General features: G+C 39.7%; 1 protein-coding gene across 1 annotated transcript in view; it reads left to right on the top strand.

Annotated features, from left to right (window-relative positions):
• The first annotated feature begins 460 nt into the window (after positions 1–460).
• The window catches only part of AQR (aquarius intron-binding spliceosomal factor), a 49,642-nt gene continuing 29,929 nt past the window's right edge, over positions 461–20,173 (top strand). Inside the window, exons 1-12 of the mRNA XM_081317862.1 lie at positions 461–605; positions 3,553–3,609; positions 3,987–4,027; positions 4,596–4,631; positions 6,132–6,252; positions 9,210–9,350; positions 10,015–10,083; positions 10,795–10,895; positions 12,150–12,226; positions 12,920–12,984; positions 17,251–17,367; positions 17,856–17,969. Coding sequence (XP_081173988.1) covers positions 498–605; positions 3,553–3,609; positions 3,987–4,027; positions 4,596–4,631; positions 6,132–6,252; positions 9,210–9,350; positions 10,015–10,083; positions 10,795–10,895; positions 12,150–12,226; positions 12,920–12,984; positions 17,251–17,367; positions 17,856–17,969 — 1,047 coding nt within the window. The 5' untranslated portion in view covers positions 461–497. The remainder of the gene's footprint in view (positions 606–3,552; positions 3,610–3,986; positions 4,028–4,595; positions 4,632–6,131; positions 6,253–9,209; positions 9,351–10,014; positions 10,084–10,794; positions 10,896–12,149; positions 12,227–12,919; positions 12,985–17,250; positions 17,368–17,855; positions 17,970–20,173) is intronic.

The following is a 20,173-nucleotide window of genomic DNA, read 5'->3' as shown; positions in this document are numbered from 1 at the left end:
CCTGAGCCAGCCAAGCTGGCTCAGGAATTCTGGGAGTTGAAGTCCATGAGTCCTAAAAGAGCCGAGGTTGCTACCCCTGGCCTAGGGGATGCCACCTAACTGGGATGCAGTAAAGGAAACCCTTACAATCCCTCCTATCCCTCCCCTGCTTTTACTTGAACGGAGTCGCGTTGCCGTAGTAAAAATCTCGAGAGCAATAGACAAAAGCTACCATTCGCTCTTTCCCTCCCCCTCCCCCTCCCTCCTATCTCCTATTGGTTGGAAACCGTCTTACGTAAAGAGTTCGGCGAGCAAGCAGGAGTAAAAGAGCGGAAGTTATTCTGATACTCGGGGGTACTGACGGGGCAATTCCATTTGATGAAGGGAGAGGGGTGGGTGGGCCTAAGCGAGAGAAAAAGAAAGAGAGAGGAGGGGGAAAAAACCCCCTCCCTATCGTGAACCCGGAAGGGGTTGACTAACTTGAGCGGGGATTTTTTTTTTCTTCATGCGGGAGCAAGATGGCTGCGCCGGTAGGATCTGTTCTTCAGCAACCGGAGTCTCTCCCTCCGCCTAAGAAGATCGTGGCTCCCACCGTATCTCAGATTAACGCGGAGTTCGTGACGCAGGTAAAGGCCGCTGCCGGAGAGGAGGCTGCAACTCCCGGACGAGGCGGGAGTTGGAAGGAGAGACGGGAGTTTTGTTTTGGTCAGAGCTTCTTGGCAACCTCTTCCTCTTGGCTTTCCTCCTACCTGGAAGAAAGTTAAGCTAGTGGCCGCAGGTTCTGGTCTAATAGTCTAGGAAGGTCCCATGCACTGCCTTTCCTTAATGCCGGTCCCAGCCAGGTTAGTTGCCCCACCAGAGCTGCCACCTGCAGCCTAGGGCAGGGGTAGGCAACCTCGGCTTTTTTATGACTCATGGACTTCAACTCCCAGAATTCCTGAGCTGACTCAGGAATTCTGGGAGTTGAAGTCCATGAGTCATAAAAGAGCCGAGGTTGCCTACCCCTGGCCTAGGAAGATGTATTTGGACGCATCCAAGGCATAAAATCGGAGATGGCTGTTCAAAAAATCTCGCTTCTGATCTCCCACAGGGCCGTCTTTAGATAGCCGGGTATAATTTTGTGGAAAAGCATCTTCGTGTTTTTCAACTGTATCTATTTTTTCTAAAGAGCTTAGAGCCAACCCCCAATACTACTTTATTAATTATACATATACATATATACATATATACATATACATATACATACATACATACATACATACATACATAGGTAAAGGTAAAGGTTCCCCCGCACATGCGTGCTAGTCGTTTCCGACTCTAGGGGCCGGTGCTCATCTCCGTTTCATAGCCGAAGAGCCAGCGTTTGTCCGAGGACGTCTCCGTGGTCATGTGGCCGGCATGACTAGACGCCAAAGGCGCACGGAACGCTGTTACCTTCCCACCGGAGTGGTCCCTATTTTTCTACTTGCATTTTTACGTGCTTTCGAACTGCTAGGTGGGCAGAAGCTGGGACGAGTAACAGGCGCTCACTCTGTTACGCGGCACTCGGGATTCGACCCGCCAAACTGCCGACCTTCTGATCGACAAGCTCAGCGTCCTAACCCACTGAGCCACCGCGTCCCTTTTACATACATACATACATATATATATATTAAAAAGAGAAGAGTAATCTAAGGGCTCACTTCTGCGCAATGCGCATGTTGCTTATCATGAAAAGATACGATGACATTTGTATGTGTGTTTTCTGTAATAAAAACTTTATCTGGTTTAACACAACAAATTAGCCTGAAATTATATTACATGTTTTAAGATGAATGGATGTTAGTGGATAGTAAGATGGATACTGAAGCATCCAGTTCTATACCAAGTTGTATGAAAACAAAGCTATCAATTCAGCTCATGTTGAATTGTCATTGGTTGAATAAAATTCAAAAACGAATTATTGCATTCATATTTCTTTCAGAGAATTGCTTATACAGTTTTCTCTTCTCTTCCTAATTTATCATCATAATAGTTTAACAAATCCAGCAAATTGTAGTTTTTTCAACATACTTTAGGCAGTTATTGTTTATTGCAGTATGTTTGCTGAATTGTAGACTAAGCCATGCTTTATGAAACAAAATAGCACCACATCATAAACAGAAAAACTGTGTTATAGCTTAGCATAATGCATGAATTCAGATAGAAATTGGCATAAATTTCATGGGTCGATAGTGATTTAAACATAGGTATGCTATCATAGGACTGGAGGCTAAAACATATAAAGAATGGCTGCTACAATTGGGTATGGCTAATTTAATGAAAATAAGGACTGGGGGTCACATGATAGCAGTGTTCCAATATCTTATTAGTGGAACAACTTGCCTCTGGAACTTGGGAATGCTCTACCACAGGAAGATTTTAAGAGATTGGACAATCATTTATATGAAATGGTCTAGGGCTTCCTGCCTGAGCAGGGGGTTGCACCAGAAGACCTCCAAGGTCCCTTCCCACTCTGTTATTCTGTTATTCCATTTCTGGGTAAGCAACTTTAAGCAAAGCACAGAGAAGAAGTATATAATATGTTGTTACAGGAAATGGTTACAATTTTACGTAAATAATTAGAATTGGCATTCTTGAATAATAAAGGAACAAACACTTGCTCTTACACTCAGCTATTTTTGCTTCTAATGATAAATGTTTATTCATAGATTATATAGCCCAACTCCCTGGCCATTGCTGAAATTCCTTGCTATTGCATTCCTGACATCTGGCTTTTAAAAAACATCTTGGAGAAAAGAGAGTCCACCACCTCTTGAGGCAATCTGATTGACTTTTTAAAGCTTTAGTTGTTAGAAAATTATTTCTGGTTCTAATTTAAACCCATTGTTTCTTACATCCTTTGGAACAAATCTGAACAACTCTACCTTATATCTGACAGCCCTTTGGATATCTGAGAAGAGCTTTCATAACTCCCAGGAATCTTCTCTCCGGTTGTAATGCCAGATTACTTATGAAATGAAAATTACAGGTAGTCCTTGAGTTACGACTACAGTTGAGCCCAAAATGTATGTTGCTAAATAAAACATTTGTTAATTTGCCTCATTTTACATTTTTTCTTGCCACTGTTGTTAAGTGAATCATTGCATTTGTTAAGTTAGTAATGTGGTTAAGTGAATCTGGATTCCCTATTGATTTTGTTTGTCAGAAGGTCTCAAAAGCTGCTCACATGACCCCAGGACACTGCAACGGTGATAAATCAGTTGCCAGGCATCTGAATTTTGATCATGTTACCATGGAGATTCTGCAATGGTCATAGGTGTGAAAAACTGTCATAAGTCACTTTTTTCAGTGCCGTTGTAACTTTGAGTGGTCACTAAATGAATTGTTGTAAGTTGAGAACTACCTCTTTATGCCCCAAAAGGCTAAATGCAAACTAACCTAAGAATGACTTACTAGATTAAATTATCTAATGCCTTCATTTTGCTAATACACTTTTAACCTCACATAATAGTATACATTTAATATTGTAAATACAGTGTTAGTAATGTATATGAATAGTATAATTGAATTACATGACCTTTTATTTTGCAGCTGGCAAATAAATATTGGGCACCACATGTCAAGAAAAAGCTGCCATTTGAAACAAGGGTAATTGTTTAAATATAATATTTAGTAATTTGATCTTGACAATAGATACCACAAATAAAAAAATGTTTAATTGGATAAAGAGCAATAACAATATCAAACTATTTTTTGTAGTTTGTATCTTAACTTTAAAACAATATTGATTTTACTCTTAAAATTAGCTAGCAAGAGTTTTTAATTACTTTTTTATATCCTGATACATCCTTATTTTTAGCAAGACATTTGTAAAATTTCTGTAGTAATAGAAAAATTAAGTGTAGTAACAGTGCTGGACTATTTATTGCTTATTTAGTTCCTTGCAGATGCACATTACTGGGAAAAGGAAAATACATAAGACAATCATTTTATTATACATCTTAATTTTTTTCTTGTTTTTTTAGGTTATTGAAGATGTGTATGAAAAAGAAATTGTTAGGTCAAAGTATGTATCATATACTGCATCTTATATATAATTGCCAAATTGCTTATTTTATAGATACGTTTTATACATTTTACATTACATTTAAAGCATAATAAAAATTAATTGATGTGAGCTTTTTTCTTCTATAAATTGTATTGCATGGACAGTTTTATTCACTGGAATAAATGAAAGTAATAATCCAAATCAGGCCTTTATGAAGCATATTTGTTTAAAAAATCTTATATATCCTTAGATACCATTATCATGTACAAGATAGCATAACAACTGTGTTGCAAGGGGTTCTTCAGGTTAAGGATAAAGGTACCAATCTTCTGAGCAGGAATTATGTACGTTGCCCAAAATCATATGCAAGTGAGATGGCCAGTTATTTACATTCAAAAATAAATTTCCCTCCCACCAAATGTAGGTCGTACCACAGCTCTAGGCAGCAGAGCTCATAATGAGGGATATAAAAGTTGCAATTTAGCAGTATTTGGAGGCCCTTGAGTGATACATGCCTGGTTTAGTCTGAGATATTCCTCTTTACTGATTTTGATGTGACAAAATTTAATTTTTTTATTGATTTCAGATTTGCTATCAGAAAGATAATGCTTCTAGAATTTAGGTAAGTATATTTTTTATAGAAAATAAATTTAAAGTATGAACTGATCATAGAATGAGCTGATACTAGCTTCAAATCTGATGACAGGTAGTCTGGTATAGCATAATAGTTCATTATGAATTCCTGGATGAAAATTTTCTTGAACTATTTACTCTTTAGCACAGTGAAGAGTAAAGGGAATTAAGGGAATAGGAGGGTTGTATGAGTTTATGCATTTGATTCCAAAATTATGCTTCAGAATCTACAACAAAGCAATAGCAATAGAATAGCCCTTAGACTTATATACTGCTGCACAATACTTTACAGTCCCATCGAAGTGGTTTATAAAGTCAGCATATTGTCCCCAACAATCTGGATCCTCATTTTACCAACCTTGGAAGGATGGAAGGCTGAGTCAACCTTGAGCCACTCAGAATCAAACTCCTGGAGTGAGCAGTTAGTTAGATTGCAGTGCTCCATTCTAACCACTGCACCACCGTGAGCACCTCCCAGATAATTTTTAAAGTAGCCAGATCTTTTCCTTGTTTGACACAGCAGCTCTGGAAGAACTGTATCTGAAGCATGGCATAGCTGTAATGCAAGTAGTCCTCAACCTATAACCACAATTGAGCCCAAAATGTATGTTGCTAAGTGAGAGATTTTATAAGTGAATTTTGCCCCATTTTACGACTTTTCTGGCCACATTTGTTAAGTGTATCACTGTAGTTGTTAAATTAGTAATACAGTTGTTAAGTGAATCTGGTTTCCCCATTGAATTTGCTTGTCAGACAATCACAAAAGGTGATCACATGACCTAGGGACACTACAACCGTCATAAATGTGAGTCAGTTGTCAAGCATCCAAATGTAAATCACGTGACCCTGGGGATGTTACAACGGTCATAATGTTCTGGTATCAACATTCATTGTTTAAAAATACCATATCTATTACTTTGCATTTACCTGTTGTTTTGTATAGTTGTTATATAAAATTATAACAGATAGATCGAGACCACTTAAGTTGAAGTGTCTGTGGCTTCTGAATATGGTACCTTTTTTGAGCTGCATTATGGAGTCAAGGACTGTTGTTTATATATGTGCTTTTTTTCTTTTTGTTTATGTTACATTTGCATAAGATGACTTTCATACAACCTTTGTGTCTGTTATTGAGACAGCAGACATTTGTTTCACTCTAGTAAATTGGAGGTGTGTTTGTTTTCTTACTGCTATACAGTCAACTTGAAGTAATGTTCAAATGCATATCATGTCTGTACCACTGTATGTAAAATGTCTCTATTCATTTAATAAGTGGAAATTTCAAGGCGACCCAATGCTTTTGCCTGCTATTCTTGAACTGTTCTAATTATCACAAAGTTTGATGTGCGATATGTTGTGTTGGAAGATAACGCTGAAAGCTACTTACAAAGTTTACAGGAAAGTTTTCATAAACAATTACATTGCTGATCTCCTGATTGGTGACATACAAATGGTCACTATTTTCTTTTTTGTTTTTCCTTCATTTCAGTCAGTACCTGGAAAATTACTTATGGGTGAATTATGCTCCTGAATTGTCTAACAAAGCTTATTTGATGTCCATCTGTTGTATGGTGAATGAAAAGTTCAGAGAAAATGTTCCAGCTTGGGAGGTAATAAACTTCTGTTATAGCAAGCAGAAACTTTGATTCTTAATTTTCATGTTTCTCATTAACCACTTAAAGAGTTATCAAACGTTAGAGTAAACAGTATGGTGATCATTCCTTATCTGAAGCCACCTGCCACTATATTTTACATTGCACAATACCTATGGATAGTTAAAAAGCTTGCAGTGGAAGCAGAGTCAATGTGAAAAGAATCGTTTTGGCAGCTGGATGCACTTCCTCTGCATTGCTAGAATCTTGTGGAAAGTTTATCTTTCAAAATATAGTAATACAATTTTTCATTTGTATAAGGTTACTGCATGGGAAATTAAAAGCAACTTCACCCTTGTTCAACTTTATGTCATTGAACTGTTATATGCTTCCATGTTCACTCAGGGAATTTTTTCTGAGCATGTGCAGAGGATCTGGGAAAGTTCTCAGATTGGCCTCACTTTTGGAGGGCACAGCCAGCTTGAGCTTTGAGGAACGGTACTTCATGTGGCTTGACCCTAAGTGAAGCCCTCCTTTGAACAATTTGCATAGGACATAAGTCAGAAAGCAGATAACTACTAAAATAAAACAGTGTATGTATGTATGTATGTATGTATGTATGTATTTATTTATTTATTTATTTATTTATTTATGATGTCCCGTTGCCTGGAGGCGGTCCGGGTCTGGATGGGGAGGAACAGGCTTCGACTCAACCCTGACAAGACTGAGTGGCTGTTCGTGCCGGCATCCCGGGAAATTCCGATTATCCCATCATTGGCCATGGGGGGTGAGCTATTACCCCCCGTAGATAGGGCCCGCAACTTGGGGGTCCTTCTAGATTCACAGCTCTCTTTGGAAGAGCATATTGGAGCTGTGACTAGGGGGGCCTTTGCCCAGGTTCGCCTGGTGCGCCAGTTGCGGCCCTATCTAGACCGGGATGCCTTGCGCACAGTCACTCATGCGCTCGTGACCTCTTGTCTAGACTACTGTAATGCTCTCTACATGGGGCTGCCCTTGAGGTCCACCCGGAGACTCCAGCTGGTGCAGAATGCAGCCGCGCGAGTTGTCTTGGGAGTTTCCCGATACTCCCATGTTACACCTTTGCTCCGCGAGCTGCATTGGCTACCGGTTGCTCTCCGGGTGAGGTTCAAGGTGTTAGTGATGACTTACAAAGCCCTTCATGGCATGGGTCCGGATTACCTACGGCAACACCTGCGGCCAGCGTCAACTTCCCTCCGTCCAGTGCGCTCCCACAGAGAGGGCCTCCTCAGGGTGCCGCCGATCAAAGAATGCCGATTGGTGACCCCCAGGGGGAGAGCGTTCTCTGTGGGCGCGCCAGACCTTTGGAACAGCTTACCGGTTGAGCTCCGGACGGCCCCCGACCTTCGCTCCTTCCGGCGCGATCTCAAAACTTTCTTTTTCGAACAAGCTGGCCTGGTCTGACGGGATGGGGTTGGGTTTTTATAAATAGTTTTAATTGTAATATGTATTAATTTTAAGGGCATAATGTTTAATGGCTTTTTAATTTTTGTATAATATTTTTATTGTGTATTGCCCTGTTCACCGCCCTGAGTCCTTCGGGAGAAGGGCGGTATAGAAATCAAATTATTAAATTAAATTAAATTAAATTAAATTAAATTTATTTATTTATTTGTTTGTTTGTTTGTTTGTATGTATTTCTATACCGCCCTATTCCCGAAGGACTCAGGGCGGTTTACAGGGCAGCATAAAATACAATATAAAAGATAATATAGAAGTAAAATACATTAAATTAATTAAGCCCAATTAAAACAATATTTAAAAAAGCTAAAACCCCTTCAGTCCAGGCCTGATAGATCGAAAAACCAGGTTTTCAGGTCCCAGCGAAATGAACGCAGATCGGGGGTGGTCCTAAGTTCCACGGGTAAATCATTCCAGAGGGCAGGCGCACCCACAGAGAACGCTCTTCCCCTAGGAATAGCCCGCCGGCATTCCTTAACTGGCGGTATCCTGAGAAGGCCCTCCCTGTGGGAGCGCACGGGACGAAGGGAGCTTGATGCCGGCAGCAGGTGTTCCCTCAGATAACCCGGACCCAAGCCATTCGGGGCTTTATAGGTCATCACCAGCACCTTGAATCTCACCCGAAGGGCAACCGGAAGCCAATGCAGCTCGCGGAGTAGAGGTGTTACATGGGAGTATCGGGAAGCCCCCATCACAACTCGCGCGGCCGCATTCTGCACCAGTTGAAGCCTCCAAGTGGTCCTCAAGAGCAGCCCCATGTAGAGAGCATTGCAGTAGTCTAAACGGGAGGTCACGAGCGCATGAGTGACTGTGCGTAGGGCATCTCGGTCCAGATAGTGTAGGAGGAAATAGAGCCATTTTTTTTAATTCCTCAGCAAGTTGCTTCCCAGCTTTCTTTCCCTTGTAGTCTGATGGAATAGATGTTGAAAGATGGCAGTGGAGGGAAAAGAAAACCATGGGGAAGCTGGCCTTTTGATGGAAACCCCTCTACTTTTCCTTTTTACTTCTTGCAGCCTGAGAGGATGCTTGTTGGCAGGTATTAGTTGAGGGAGGGACCAATTCAGAAAGGTGAATGTTTTAGTGAATTGATTGTGTCCCTCATCTCTTCATCTGCAGATTCAGTGTTAAGTTCAGAGGTTAAGAAATTGGTCCATGTTATTGGCCCAATTCCTTGAGCATCCTCCTTAGATTTCCACATAGGCAGCACAAATTAAGATTATCCATTTATGTGACATTGGGAGCTCTCCTTGTAACAGGTTCCCAGCTGTCTTTACTTATACTTCAGCATATGAGAGGCATGTTCTAATCTTTCAGTAAAATGATAGGAGTTAAGAATAAGATTCTTCGTATTTATATAGTACTGGAATATGAAAATGGGAACAGAACTTGTATTTGTCTCAAAGTCTTTATTTCCCCCAAATGTTGTTACATCTGAACTTCCTGACAATCTGCTTCTACTTCTGTTTTTTGGTTAGACATTCAAGAAGAAGCCGGAGCATTTTCCATTCTTTTTCAAACGTGTGCTGGTGGCTTCCTTGGCAGAGCATAACAGTGAAATCACTCTTCAAGAGCAGACAATACTCTTGCTGTTCCTTGATCATTGTTTCAACAGTTTGGTAAGTTTATTTTCCAAAGATTGTTACAACTAATGATACTTTTAGTATATAGTGAAAAAATGCCTACTTCGGCTCTTTTATGACTCATGGACTTCAATTCCCAGAATTCCTGAGCCAGCTTGGCTGGCTCAGGAATTCTGGGAGTTGAAGTCCATGAGTCATAAAAGAGCCAAGGTTGCCTACCCCTGGCGTACTGTAATACCAATTCATTGTAGCATCATTCTTTGTTAGCATCGCTAGCCTGTTTTATTGCCTTTTTAAATTAAAAGCAACGCAAAGCAAACTCCTCCCCCTCCAAATTTTTGCTCTACAAGGAAGTTTAAAAAAAATATTTTGAGCCACTAAAGTAAAGATGCTACTAGACTGGTGAAACAGAGGTTCGGGAAATAACATAAAAATCTAGAGCTTGGAAGCAAGTCAAGAATAGTAGAAAGTAGACTGAAATGTTTTAAGTAGCTGATCAGAATATTAACTCTTAATCATAGTACATTTTGGGGGGATTTCACTTCATGAAATTGTGTTTTCTTACTCTTCCACTAAAAGCTATTCTCGTGCAGCAAGAAAGAATGAATAACCATACTTTAGAAATGCTGCCTATACCACCATATATGAGGTATCTAAATTTGTATAAGATCCCAAATTATTTTATAATTTCTTATGACAGGAAGTGGACTTGATCAGAGGACAAATCCAGCAACTCATCTCTCTCCCAATGTGGATGGGGCTGCAGCCTGTAAGTTGTCTTAAGATAAAGGTTTCAAAGATCTCAGAACCTTGTGTTATAGATAGAAATGTTTGTATCTACAATTACAGTGAATATACAGACAGGTAAAATTTCTGTTTTTAGGGGTTGTTTTTTTTCCCTTTCTTTTATTCAGTTGTCTCCAATTCTTGGAGACTGCCTGAACAAGTTTCTGCGGTTTTCTTGACAAGGTTTTTCAGAAGTTGTTTACCATTGCCTACTTGTAGAGAAAGTGAGTTGCCCAAGATCACCCAGTTGGCTTTGTGCCAAGGCAGGACTAGAACTCAGACTCCTGGTATCAGGGCTTATACCTTAACCACCATACATATTTTTATTTGCATTATCAATCAAGCTTTTATATTCAAAGAACCATAATGTTTATTGTATGCTATATGATTTTCAATGCTCCTTTGGAGCTTATACCATCTCCCCACTCATGTCTGCTGAGAAAGGCAAACAGAACTAAATTTCATTGGCTGTGTCAATGAAACCATGTGTAACCATGATTTGTTAACTAAGATATAATAGGTTTGTTCACACTTTGTGTAAGCCATAATGTTGGTTTATCTTATATTTTGGTGGGCAAACAAGGCCCTTTACCATACTTATTTTTAAATGAAAATAGGAGCATAATAGGTAAATGTAAATGCTGCAGTACTGATTTTCTGAAAAATTAAATAAATCTCTTAAATAAAATTCTAGGCACGTCTACAACTTGAATTGAAAAAGACACCAAAACTTAAAAAATTCTGGAATTTGATCAAGAAAAATGATGAGAAAATGGATGAAAATTCACGATTGCAGTAAGTTTAACAATAACCCTACCACTGTTGTTTAATAGCAGTTCTTGAGCTGAGCTGGAAGATCATTTTTAAGCCATGTTGTGAGAAGTCAGGAGTTGGAGAATTTATAATACCACATCTAGATAGGATTAGAAGGCGAAAGCATTCAGTATGTTCCATGGCCTAGCTAGCCTCTTGCAGCAAAGCTAGTCTGAAATACGTCTGTCTGTCTGCCCCCTCCCTCCCATCTACCCTTCCCCTGCCCATCTTATACAAAACCCCCAATAATCTGCAGTGTATCCATTTAGCAAAATACTTTTTACCAAGTAGTTGTTCAGGAAGTACATAGAAATATGTAACCATTTGGAACTTCTTTTGAAAAAGTGAGAAGAATGAACACTCAGGTTTTTCTCTCTTGCCATTCCCTTCAAAATGAAAAGCAAAATTTGAGAAAACCTTTTCCTTGACAATGAGCCTGAAATTTGATAGCCTCTTTTTATATTGAAAGATGCGATGTAGTTGACCCTATATATGTCCTATATAACTTGGGGGTGTTAGTGTAATGTTGAACATATTACATTATGGACAGTTTATTCTTTTTATATATTTTATTTTTATTCTTTACATACATATGTTAATTTTCCAAACAACGTGTGAACTGAGTTTATAATTCATTAATTTCACTCTTTGGTTCTTTTTCCCAACCATTTATAAAATAAATTCCAGCTTTCATAATATTCTGTTTCTTCTTTGTCTTTCAGTCTCATAGTTAGTCTGTCCATCTCTGCGCATTCCAATATCTTCTACATTATGGACAGTTTATAATGTACTGGAGTTTACTAATGAAAAAAAAAAGAATCCCTTGCTGCATTTAGTCTGTTTAGTTTAGAAAAATACAAATATTTTAGAATGCTTTATTGGGGATCATGCTGCAGCTGGAGGGGAGGAAGGTCATTATTTGACTTGGGGGTCCTTGGTGCTCTCTGAGCTTGGTTGTTTTCTTGCAGACACTTCATTAGCCAAACTAGGTAACATCATCAGTGCACTGCTTCTAGCATTGATGATATTAGCTACTTTGGGTAATGAAAGATCTGCAAGAAAACAACCAAGCTCAGAGAGTACCAAGGACCACACAGTTCAGTCTGAGCTACAGATGTTCTCCTTTATTATTCAACTTGCCATTAGCAACTTTTAGGCAAAGATATTGATGATGCCTATTTCAGATGGCTGCTGATGCAGAGTTCCACTGGCTTTTCTTTTGTCTTTATATTGTAGGACATATCAGGAAAGGAGATTCCTTTCACAACTAATCCAGAAATTTATCTCTGTATTAAAGTCAATATCCATTTCAGGTAAGTAGTTCATATGGGCAAGTACTCCCTTCCCTTCTTTAATGTGTAGCTTAATGGGCTAAGGAGTAAGATTTAAAGAAAATTTTTTCTAAGATCAGTTCTTGCCCGTCTGATCTTCAGCAGTGAAGAAAGAATCCCAAATAGAAAACAAAATGCTAAGGGGCTTTAAATATTTATTTGTTTGTCCTCAGCTCTTCTTTCCCTAATTCTTGTAGGTGCTCTCAAATAGAGGGAAGGGAGCAAGATTATTGAGAGGTTTTTTAAATTTGGTGTACTCTACCTTCGACTTTTCTACTTGACATTGCTGCAATGTCAAGAGTTCTCTGGATGAAATTTTAGCTCCACCCTCAGTCTTGGGACAACAGCTTTCATAATTTTCAGCCAACATAACTGAAAGTCTCTGGATTTTTACATGTAAGACTGCTATCTGTGTAAAGTAAGGAGATAGCAAAAGCAATAGCATTGAGACTTATATACCGCCCCATAGTGCTTTTCAGCATTCTCTGGGCGTTTTACAATGTCACCATATTGCCCCCAACAATCTGGATCCTCATTTTACAGACCTCAGAAGGATGGAAGGCTTGAGTTCTGTCAGGATGCAACTGTAGGCAGTTTGCCTGCAATGCTGCATTCTAACCACTATCCCACCAATGTCCTTGAGATAATGTATAATTGTCTTGTGTTTTCTTCTAGATGCCCTCTGTATGGATAAAGTCCGCTATTGTGAAAGGTTTATTGAATTCACAATAGATTTAGAGGTAAACCAATTATAAGGCAAATGCTAGTTCTTTTACAATATCATCTCTAGGCTGCAGTAAGGGCTTATTCAATGGCAATAGCTTTTTGAATAGTCTTTCAAGCTGTTTACGTGCATTGTTCATTCTAATATTGTGAGAAGGAGAAAAAAAATAAACTTATTATGCAGTATAGGCAGTTTCATATTTTTTTGGTAATTTACAGTATCATAAATATGCTTTAGCATTTTGTCCTTTTTAAAATTTGGAAATCAAACCATGCTACTTTTAAAGATAGGTTAGGGATTAAAGGGATAATATAACAAACACACCCAAATCCACCCCCACCCCTCAATATATGGCACATAATTTTATTACATGTATTTCATGAAAAAGAGTTTAATATTGGTCTTAAATTATAATTGACAATGTTAATATTTGCTGCATTTTCTTGGATTTCTTTACTGTTGTTTTAAATGCTGAAATTTAACAGTAACAGAAATTCAGTACCGGGAAATATTCCACATTTTAATATCTTCTTTTTTAAAAAATCTAAATGCTTTCAGCATGTAGTAGTAGTACTGCTGCTGCTGCTACTACTACTACTACTACTACTACTACTACTACTAATAATAATAATAATAATAATAATAATAATAGTTGTTGTTGTTGTTGTTGTTAGTTGTGGTCATGTCTGACCCATCACAACCCCATGGACAACGTTCCTCCAGGCCTTCCTGTCCTCTACCGTCTTCTGGAGTCCATTTAAGCTCACGCCTACTGCTTCAGTGACTCCATCCAGCCACCTCATTCTCTGTCGTCCCATTCTTCTCTTGCCCTCAACCTTTCCCAGCATTAGGCTCTTCTCCAGTGAGTCCTTCCTTCTCATTAGGTGGCCAAAGTATTTGAGTTTTAGCTTCAGGATCTGGCCTTCTAAAGAGCAGTCAGGGTTGATCTCCTCTAGGACTGACCGGTTTGATCACCTTGCAGTCCAAGGGACTCGCAGGAGTCTTCTCCAGCACCATAGTTCAAAGGCCTCAATTCTTTGGCGCTCAGCCTTTCTTATAGTCGAACTTTCACAGCCATACATTGCAACTGGGAAGACCATAGCCTTGACTATACGCACTTTTGTTGACAGGGTGATGTCTCTGCTTTTTAGTGTGCTGTCTAGATTTGCCATGGCTTTCCTCCCAAGGAGCAAGCGTCTTTTAATTTCTTGGCTGCAGTCCCCATCTGCAGTGATCTTGGAGCCCAGGAAAATAAAAACTGTCACTACCTCCATTTCTTCCCCATCTATTTGCCAGGAATTGAGAGGGCCGGATGCCATGATCTTGGTTTTCTTAATGTTAAGTTTCAACCAACTTTTGCACTCTCCTCCTTCACACGCAACAAGAGGCTCTTTAGTTCCTCTTCACTTTCTGTCATTAGAGTGGCATCATTTGCATATCTTAGGTTGTTGATATTTCTCCCAGCAATCTTCATTCCAACTTTTGATTCATCTAGCCCAGCCTTTCTCATGATGTCCTGTGCATATAAGTTAAATAGGCAGGGTGACAGTATACAGCCTTGCCGGACTCCTTTCCCAATTTTGAACCAATCAGTGGTTCCGTGTCCAGTTCTCACTGTTGCTTCTTGACCCGCATATAGGTTTCTCAAGAGACAAATGAGATAGTCTGGTACTCCCATCTCTTTAAGAACTTGCCACAGTTTGTTGTGATCCACACAATCAAAGGCTTTAGCATAGTCAATGAAGCAGAAGTAGATGTTTTTCTGGAACTCCCTAGCTTTCTCCATGATCCAGTGTATGTTGGCAATTTGATCTCTAGTTCCTGTGCCTCTTCGAAATCCTGCCTGTACTTCTGGTAGTTCTCGATCCACATACTGCTGGAGTCTAGCTTGTAGGATTTTAAGCATAACTTTACTAGCATGTGAAATGAGTGCAATGGTGCGATAGTTTGAACATTCTTTGGCACTGCCTGTCTTCGTAATTGGAATGTAAACTGATCTTTTCCAATCCTGTGGCTACTGTTGAGTTTTCCAAATTTGTTGGCAAATCGAGTGTAGCACTTTTACTGCATCGTCTTTTAAGATTTTTAATAGCTCGGCTGGAATAGTGTCACCTTCACTAGCTTTGTTGTTGCTCAGATTTCCTAAGGCCCATTTCACTTCACATTCTAGGATGTCTGGCTCGAGGTCAGTGACCACCTCATTGTGATTATCAGGGACATTAAGCTCATTCTTGTATAGTTCTTCTGTGTAATTTTGCCACCTCTTCTTAATCTCTTCTGCCTTTGTTAGGTCCCTGCCATTTTGGTCCTTTATCATGCCCATTTTTGCATTAAACGTTCCCTTCATCTCTCCAATTTTCTTGAAGAGATCTCTGGTCCTCCCTATTCTATTGTTTTCTTCTATTTCTTTGCACTGTTCATTTAAGAAGGCATTCTTATCTCTTCTAGCTATTCTCTGGAATTCTGCATTCAATTGGGTGTATCTTTCTTTTTCTCCCTTGCCTTTCGCTTCCCTCCTTTCCTCAGCTATTTGCAAAGCTTCCTCAGACAGCCATTTTGCTTTCTTGCATTTCTTTTTCTTTGGGATGGTTTTAGTTGCAACCTCTTGCGCAATGTTGTGAACCTCCGTTCATAGTTCTTCAGGCACTCTTGTCTATCAGATCTAATTCCTTAAATCTATTTGTCACCTCTACTGTATATTCATCAGGGATATGATTTAGTTCATTCCTGAGTGGCCTAGTGCTTTTCCCTACTTTCTTCAGTTTAAGCCTAAATTTTGCAACGAGAAGCTCATGGTCTGAGCCACAGTCAGCTCCTGGTCTTGTTTTTACTGACTGTATAGAGCTTCTCCATCTTTGGCTGCAGAGCACATAGTCTCTTGGGTTGTTGAAAAAGAGTGTTTGCTATGACCATCGTATTCTCTTGACAAAATTCGGTCAGCCTGTGCCCTGCTTAATTTTGTACTCCAAGGCCAAACTTACCTGTTATTCCGGTTATCTTTTGGCTTCCTACTCTAGCATTCCAATCCCCCATGATGTTAAGGACATCATTTTTTGGTGTTAGTTCTATAAGATCCTGTAGGGCTTCATAGAACCAGTCAATTTCATCCTCTTCAGCACTGGTGGTTGGGGCATAGACTTGGACTACTGTCATATTGAATGGTTTGCCTTGGATTCGAACTGAGATCATTCTGTCATTTTGAGGATTGTATCCCAGTATTGCTTTTCCTACTCTTTTATTGACTATGAAGGCTATTCCATTTCTTCTGAGGGATGGAATATACCTGATGGTCATCTGAATTAAATTCACCCATTCCTGTCCATTTTAGTTCGCTGATTCCTAAGATGTTGATGTTCAGTCTTGTAATCTCTTGTTTGACCATGTCCAGCTTTCCATGATTCATGGAACATTCCAGGTTCCTATGGAGAATTAATCTTTACAGCATCAGACTTCCCTTTCACCACCAGATACATTCACAGCTGAACATCCTTTCAGCTTTGGCCCAGTCACTTCATTCTTTCTGGCGCTACTAGTACTAGCCCTCTGCTCTTCCCCAGTAGCATATTGGACACCTTCCGACCTGAGGGGCTCATCTTCCAGCGCCAAATCTTTTTACCTTTTGGTACTGTCCATGGGGTTTTCATGGCAAAAATACTGGAGTGGGTTGCCATTTCCTTCTCCAGTGGATCAGGTTTTGTCAGATATCTCTGCTATGACCTGTCCGTCTTGGGTGGCCCTGCACGGCATAGCTCATAGCTTCATTGAATTACGCAAGCTCCTTCGCCACGACGAGGCAGTAATCCATGAAGGGGAATAATAATTATAGCAACACCCATTAAAGAAAGTTAGAAACTAGCCTTGTGTGGTTGCTAATTCTGTTATATTTTATCCCCCTCATCTCTGGATTTATTCTCTTTTAGATAGTTTTTTTGGACATTAGTAAACTTATACTTCACTCTAAGGCCTAGTGTGACTTTGAGCCAAGAGATCAGTGTTTATCTCAGTTTAAGAGGTAGCCATTTTAGCCACAACCTTTGTCAGAAAATATTAATTCAATTTTGTTACACTTTCAAAAAGTCTGAATAGTTGAATTTTATCAATATAAATTAGCCCACTATAAATGATTGAGCAACACTTTTTTTTTACACATCAGAGTAGAGAGTTTTAAGAACTAGTCATACTTTTTAATGAACTCTGAATTCTAACTAGTATTTGAGTAATAAATGTGATCAAACACTGACTTGCATAATATTTTAGCGTGTGATACTACCTTTTTTTAAAGGCTCTGCTTCCAACACGGCGATGGTTCAATACTGTACTAGATGATTCCCACCTAGTTGTACATTGTTATTTATCCAGCCTAGCAAAAAGGGACAAAGAGGGGCATCTGTTCTGCCAGGTGAGACCTGCTTTTGTTTACTGAATTTCTTCAAATTTCATGAAAGATTGCAGTATTGCAACCGAAAAGTGAGAATGGGCAAGTGAGCATCACTTGCTATTGGCAGGAATTTGGGAGTGTAGCAGTCACTGCCAACATTTTCTGCCTCTGATTGTTCTTGTGATGATTATACAGGAGAGAATAAGGTTTCTTTGCATTGTAACTATTAGCTGAAGTCTAATTGTGTTTGGATTTTTCTGATGATTATCAATTTTCAACTTATACATCCATTTTAAAACTACTTCCATGCCTTAAAAATTTAAAATCTAATATAAAAGTTTTTCTAAATATTTTTCATAGTCACATTATTCATAAATTATTGCTTAAACATTGCCAAGCATACCCTGAATTACTGAATATCTGAACAGTTTATAAACTGCACGGGTACTAGAATATAACTTTTATGAAATTACTATGTTTTATTTGGCCTCACATATTACTTTATTCAGCTTTTAGACATGCTCAAATTCTACACTGGATTTGAAATTAATGATCAGACTGGAAATGCTTTGACTGAAAATGAAATGACTACAATTCACTATGATAGGATTACTTCCCTCCAGGTAATTAGACCTTCAGACTTCTCTAAGATTTCTTTCAGGGCTTTTTTAATTAAAGGGTTTGGGTTTTTTTGCCAAACTTTGTTTTGGAAAAGACTTATTTTATATATCACTGATTCTTAAATATTTATGCTAAGATAAAAGGATATGATAAAGGAGCCATGGTGGTGCATTGGTTAGAATGCAGTATTGCCACTGCCAGGAATTTGATCCCAGCCTACCATCCTTCTGAGGTCAGTAAAATGAGGACCCAGATTGTTGGGGACAATAGGCTGACTCTGTAAACCACTTAGTGCTGTAAAGCATATAAGTATATGGATACTTATGTAAAGTATATACGTCTGAATGCTATTGCTATGAAATTGAAAGCATGGATATATGTTTGGAAATACAATTTGTATAATAATAATAATAATAAATAAAGTATAGCATTATATTTCATAAGATATGTATTTAGTTGCTTCTGTATAATCTGAATATGTAGATACAGGCATACTCATACAGGTAGTCTTTGACTTAGGACCATTCATTCAGTGACTATTCAGCATTACGATGATATTGAACAAAAGGACTTACAACCTATGCCCAAATTTAGAGCCATTGTTGTTGTTTTTAGTTGTGAAGTCGTGTCCGACCCATTGCGACCCCATGGACAACGTTCCTCCAGGCCTTCCTGTCATCTACCATCTTCTGGAGTCCCTTTAAGCTCACGTCTACTGCTTCAGTGACTCCATCCAGCCACCTCATTCTCTGTCGTCCCCTTCTTCTTGCCCTCAACCTTTCCCAGTATTAGGCTCTTCTCCAGTGAGTCCTTCCTTCTCATTAGGTGGCCAAAGTATTTGAGTTTCAACTTCAGGATCTGGCCTTCTAAAGAGCAGTCAGGGTTGATCTCCTCTAGGACTGACCAGTTTGATCGCCTTGCAGTCCAAGGGACTTGCAGGAGTCTTCTCCAGCACCATAGTTCATAGCCATTGCAGTGTCCCAATTTGGGTGCTTGACAGTCCACCTGCACTTATGAGTACAGGGGTGCTTCAATTATCCGCACCCACATATTCCTCCCCCTATCTCAGCCTTCCATTTTCCCCACTAGTGTGTAAAGCTGCTGTGGCACAGGGAGGCTTCAGACTGCCGGGTTTGGGAGGCCTTGACCTGCTCCCTGCCCCACCAGAATGTGCCCCACTTACCTTCACTGTTCTCCAGCTACTGACAGGCATGCTCTGCTTATGCAAGGCACAGCCTTTTTATCGAGGCCACCTTGCACCATTCTCTCTATGGGCTCCATTCTCTTTGAGTTTTGGAAGTATCGGTGTCCATATGGTGCAATTTGGGGAAGGAGACTTCTGAAGCACCGCTGGAATGGAGCCCGCTGTTTAGAAGTTTCCTTCTCTAAATCTCCCCAGCAGAAAGTTTCAGGGCCCTCAGTATAGGTGTAAGCGTTGAGAAAGCATTGAAGACACAGGTCATCGCACTCTCCACTGATTGTAATATCCAGACAGCCCCATGTAAAGCACATTGCAGATAGTTACGCAGATGGTAATGAGACTGTGATTTGCTATCACTTAAGTCTTCTTCCACCAGGTAATGACACAATTTGTACACCAGCCAAAGCTGGCCAAATGTCACTCTACACACAGCCTTCCTCCTTAAGTAACACCAGCTGCCTGCAGTTAGTGCAGGTTCGAGTCCCACCAGGCTCAAGGTTGACTCAGCCTTCCATCCTTCCGAGGTAGGTAAAATGAGGACCCAGATTGTTGGGGGCAATAAGCTGACTTTGTAATAATGCCGCTTGGGGCCCCCCGAAAGCCCTAATAAGCAGGCATATACATAGAATGAAGGCTATTGCTAAGCACATTGATTTGTGCTTTAGATTGTAAGCCGCCCTGAGTCTTCGGAGAAGGGCGGGATATAAATGGGATTAAAAAAAAAAGTAGCAACTACAAGTCCAGAAGCACTCCCAAATTAGAAACCTGCTGCTGCAGAGATAGTTGCTGTTAGGGCTAACACTGGCACCAAAGGAGAACCTTGATGTATGAATAGCAACTTTGGGTTTAATTTGAGCCTGTTCTCTCCCATCCAAAGCCCAACATCCTCCAGGTAGCTGAGTAGAATATCAAAAGCATCTGCTCCACAGCTTGGAATAGCAATGTATCATCAGCATACTGTATCCAAAATTGTCTAAGGGCTTACCTCAGTGGTTTCATATAGTT

The sequence above is a fragment of the Vipera berus genome (assembly GCF_964194415.1).
Source record: "Vipera berus genome assembly, chromosome: 1".
Classification (NCBI taxonomy): Eukaryota; Metazoa; Chordata; class Lepidosauria; order Squamata; family Viperidae; genus Vipera; species Vipera berus.
Note: the sequence above shows the minus strand (reverse complement) of the source record. Positions and strands in the feature narration are given on the sequence as shown.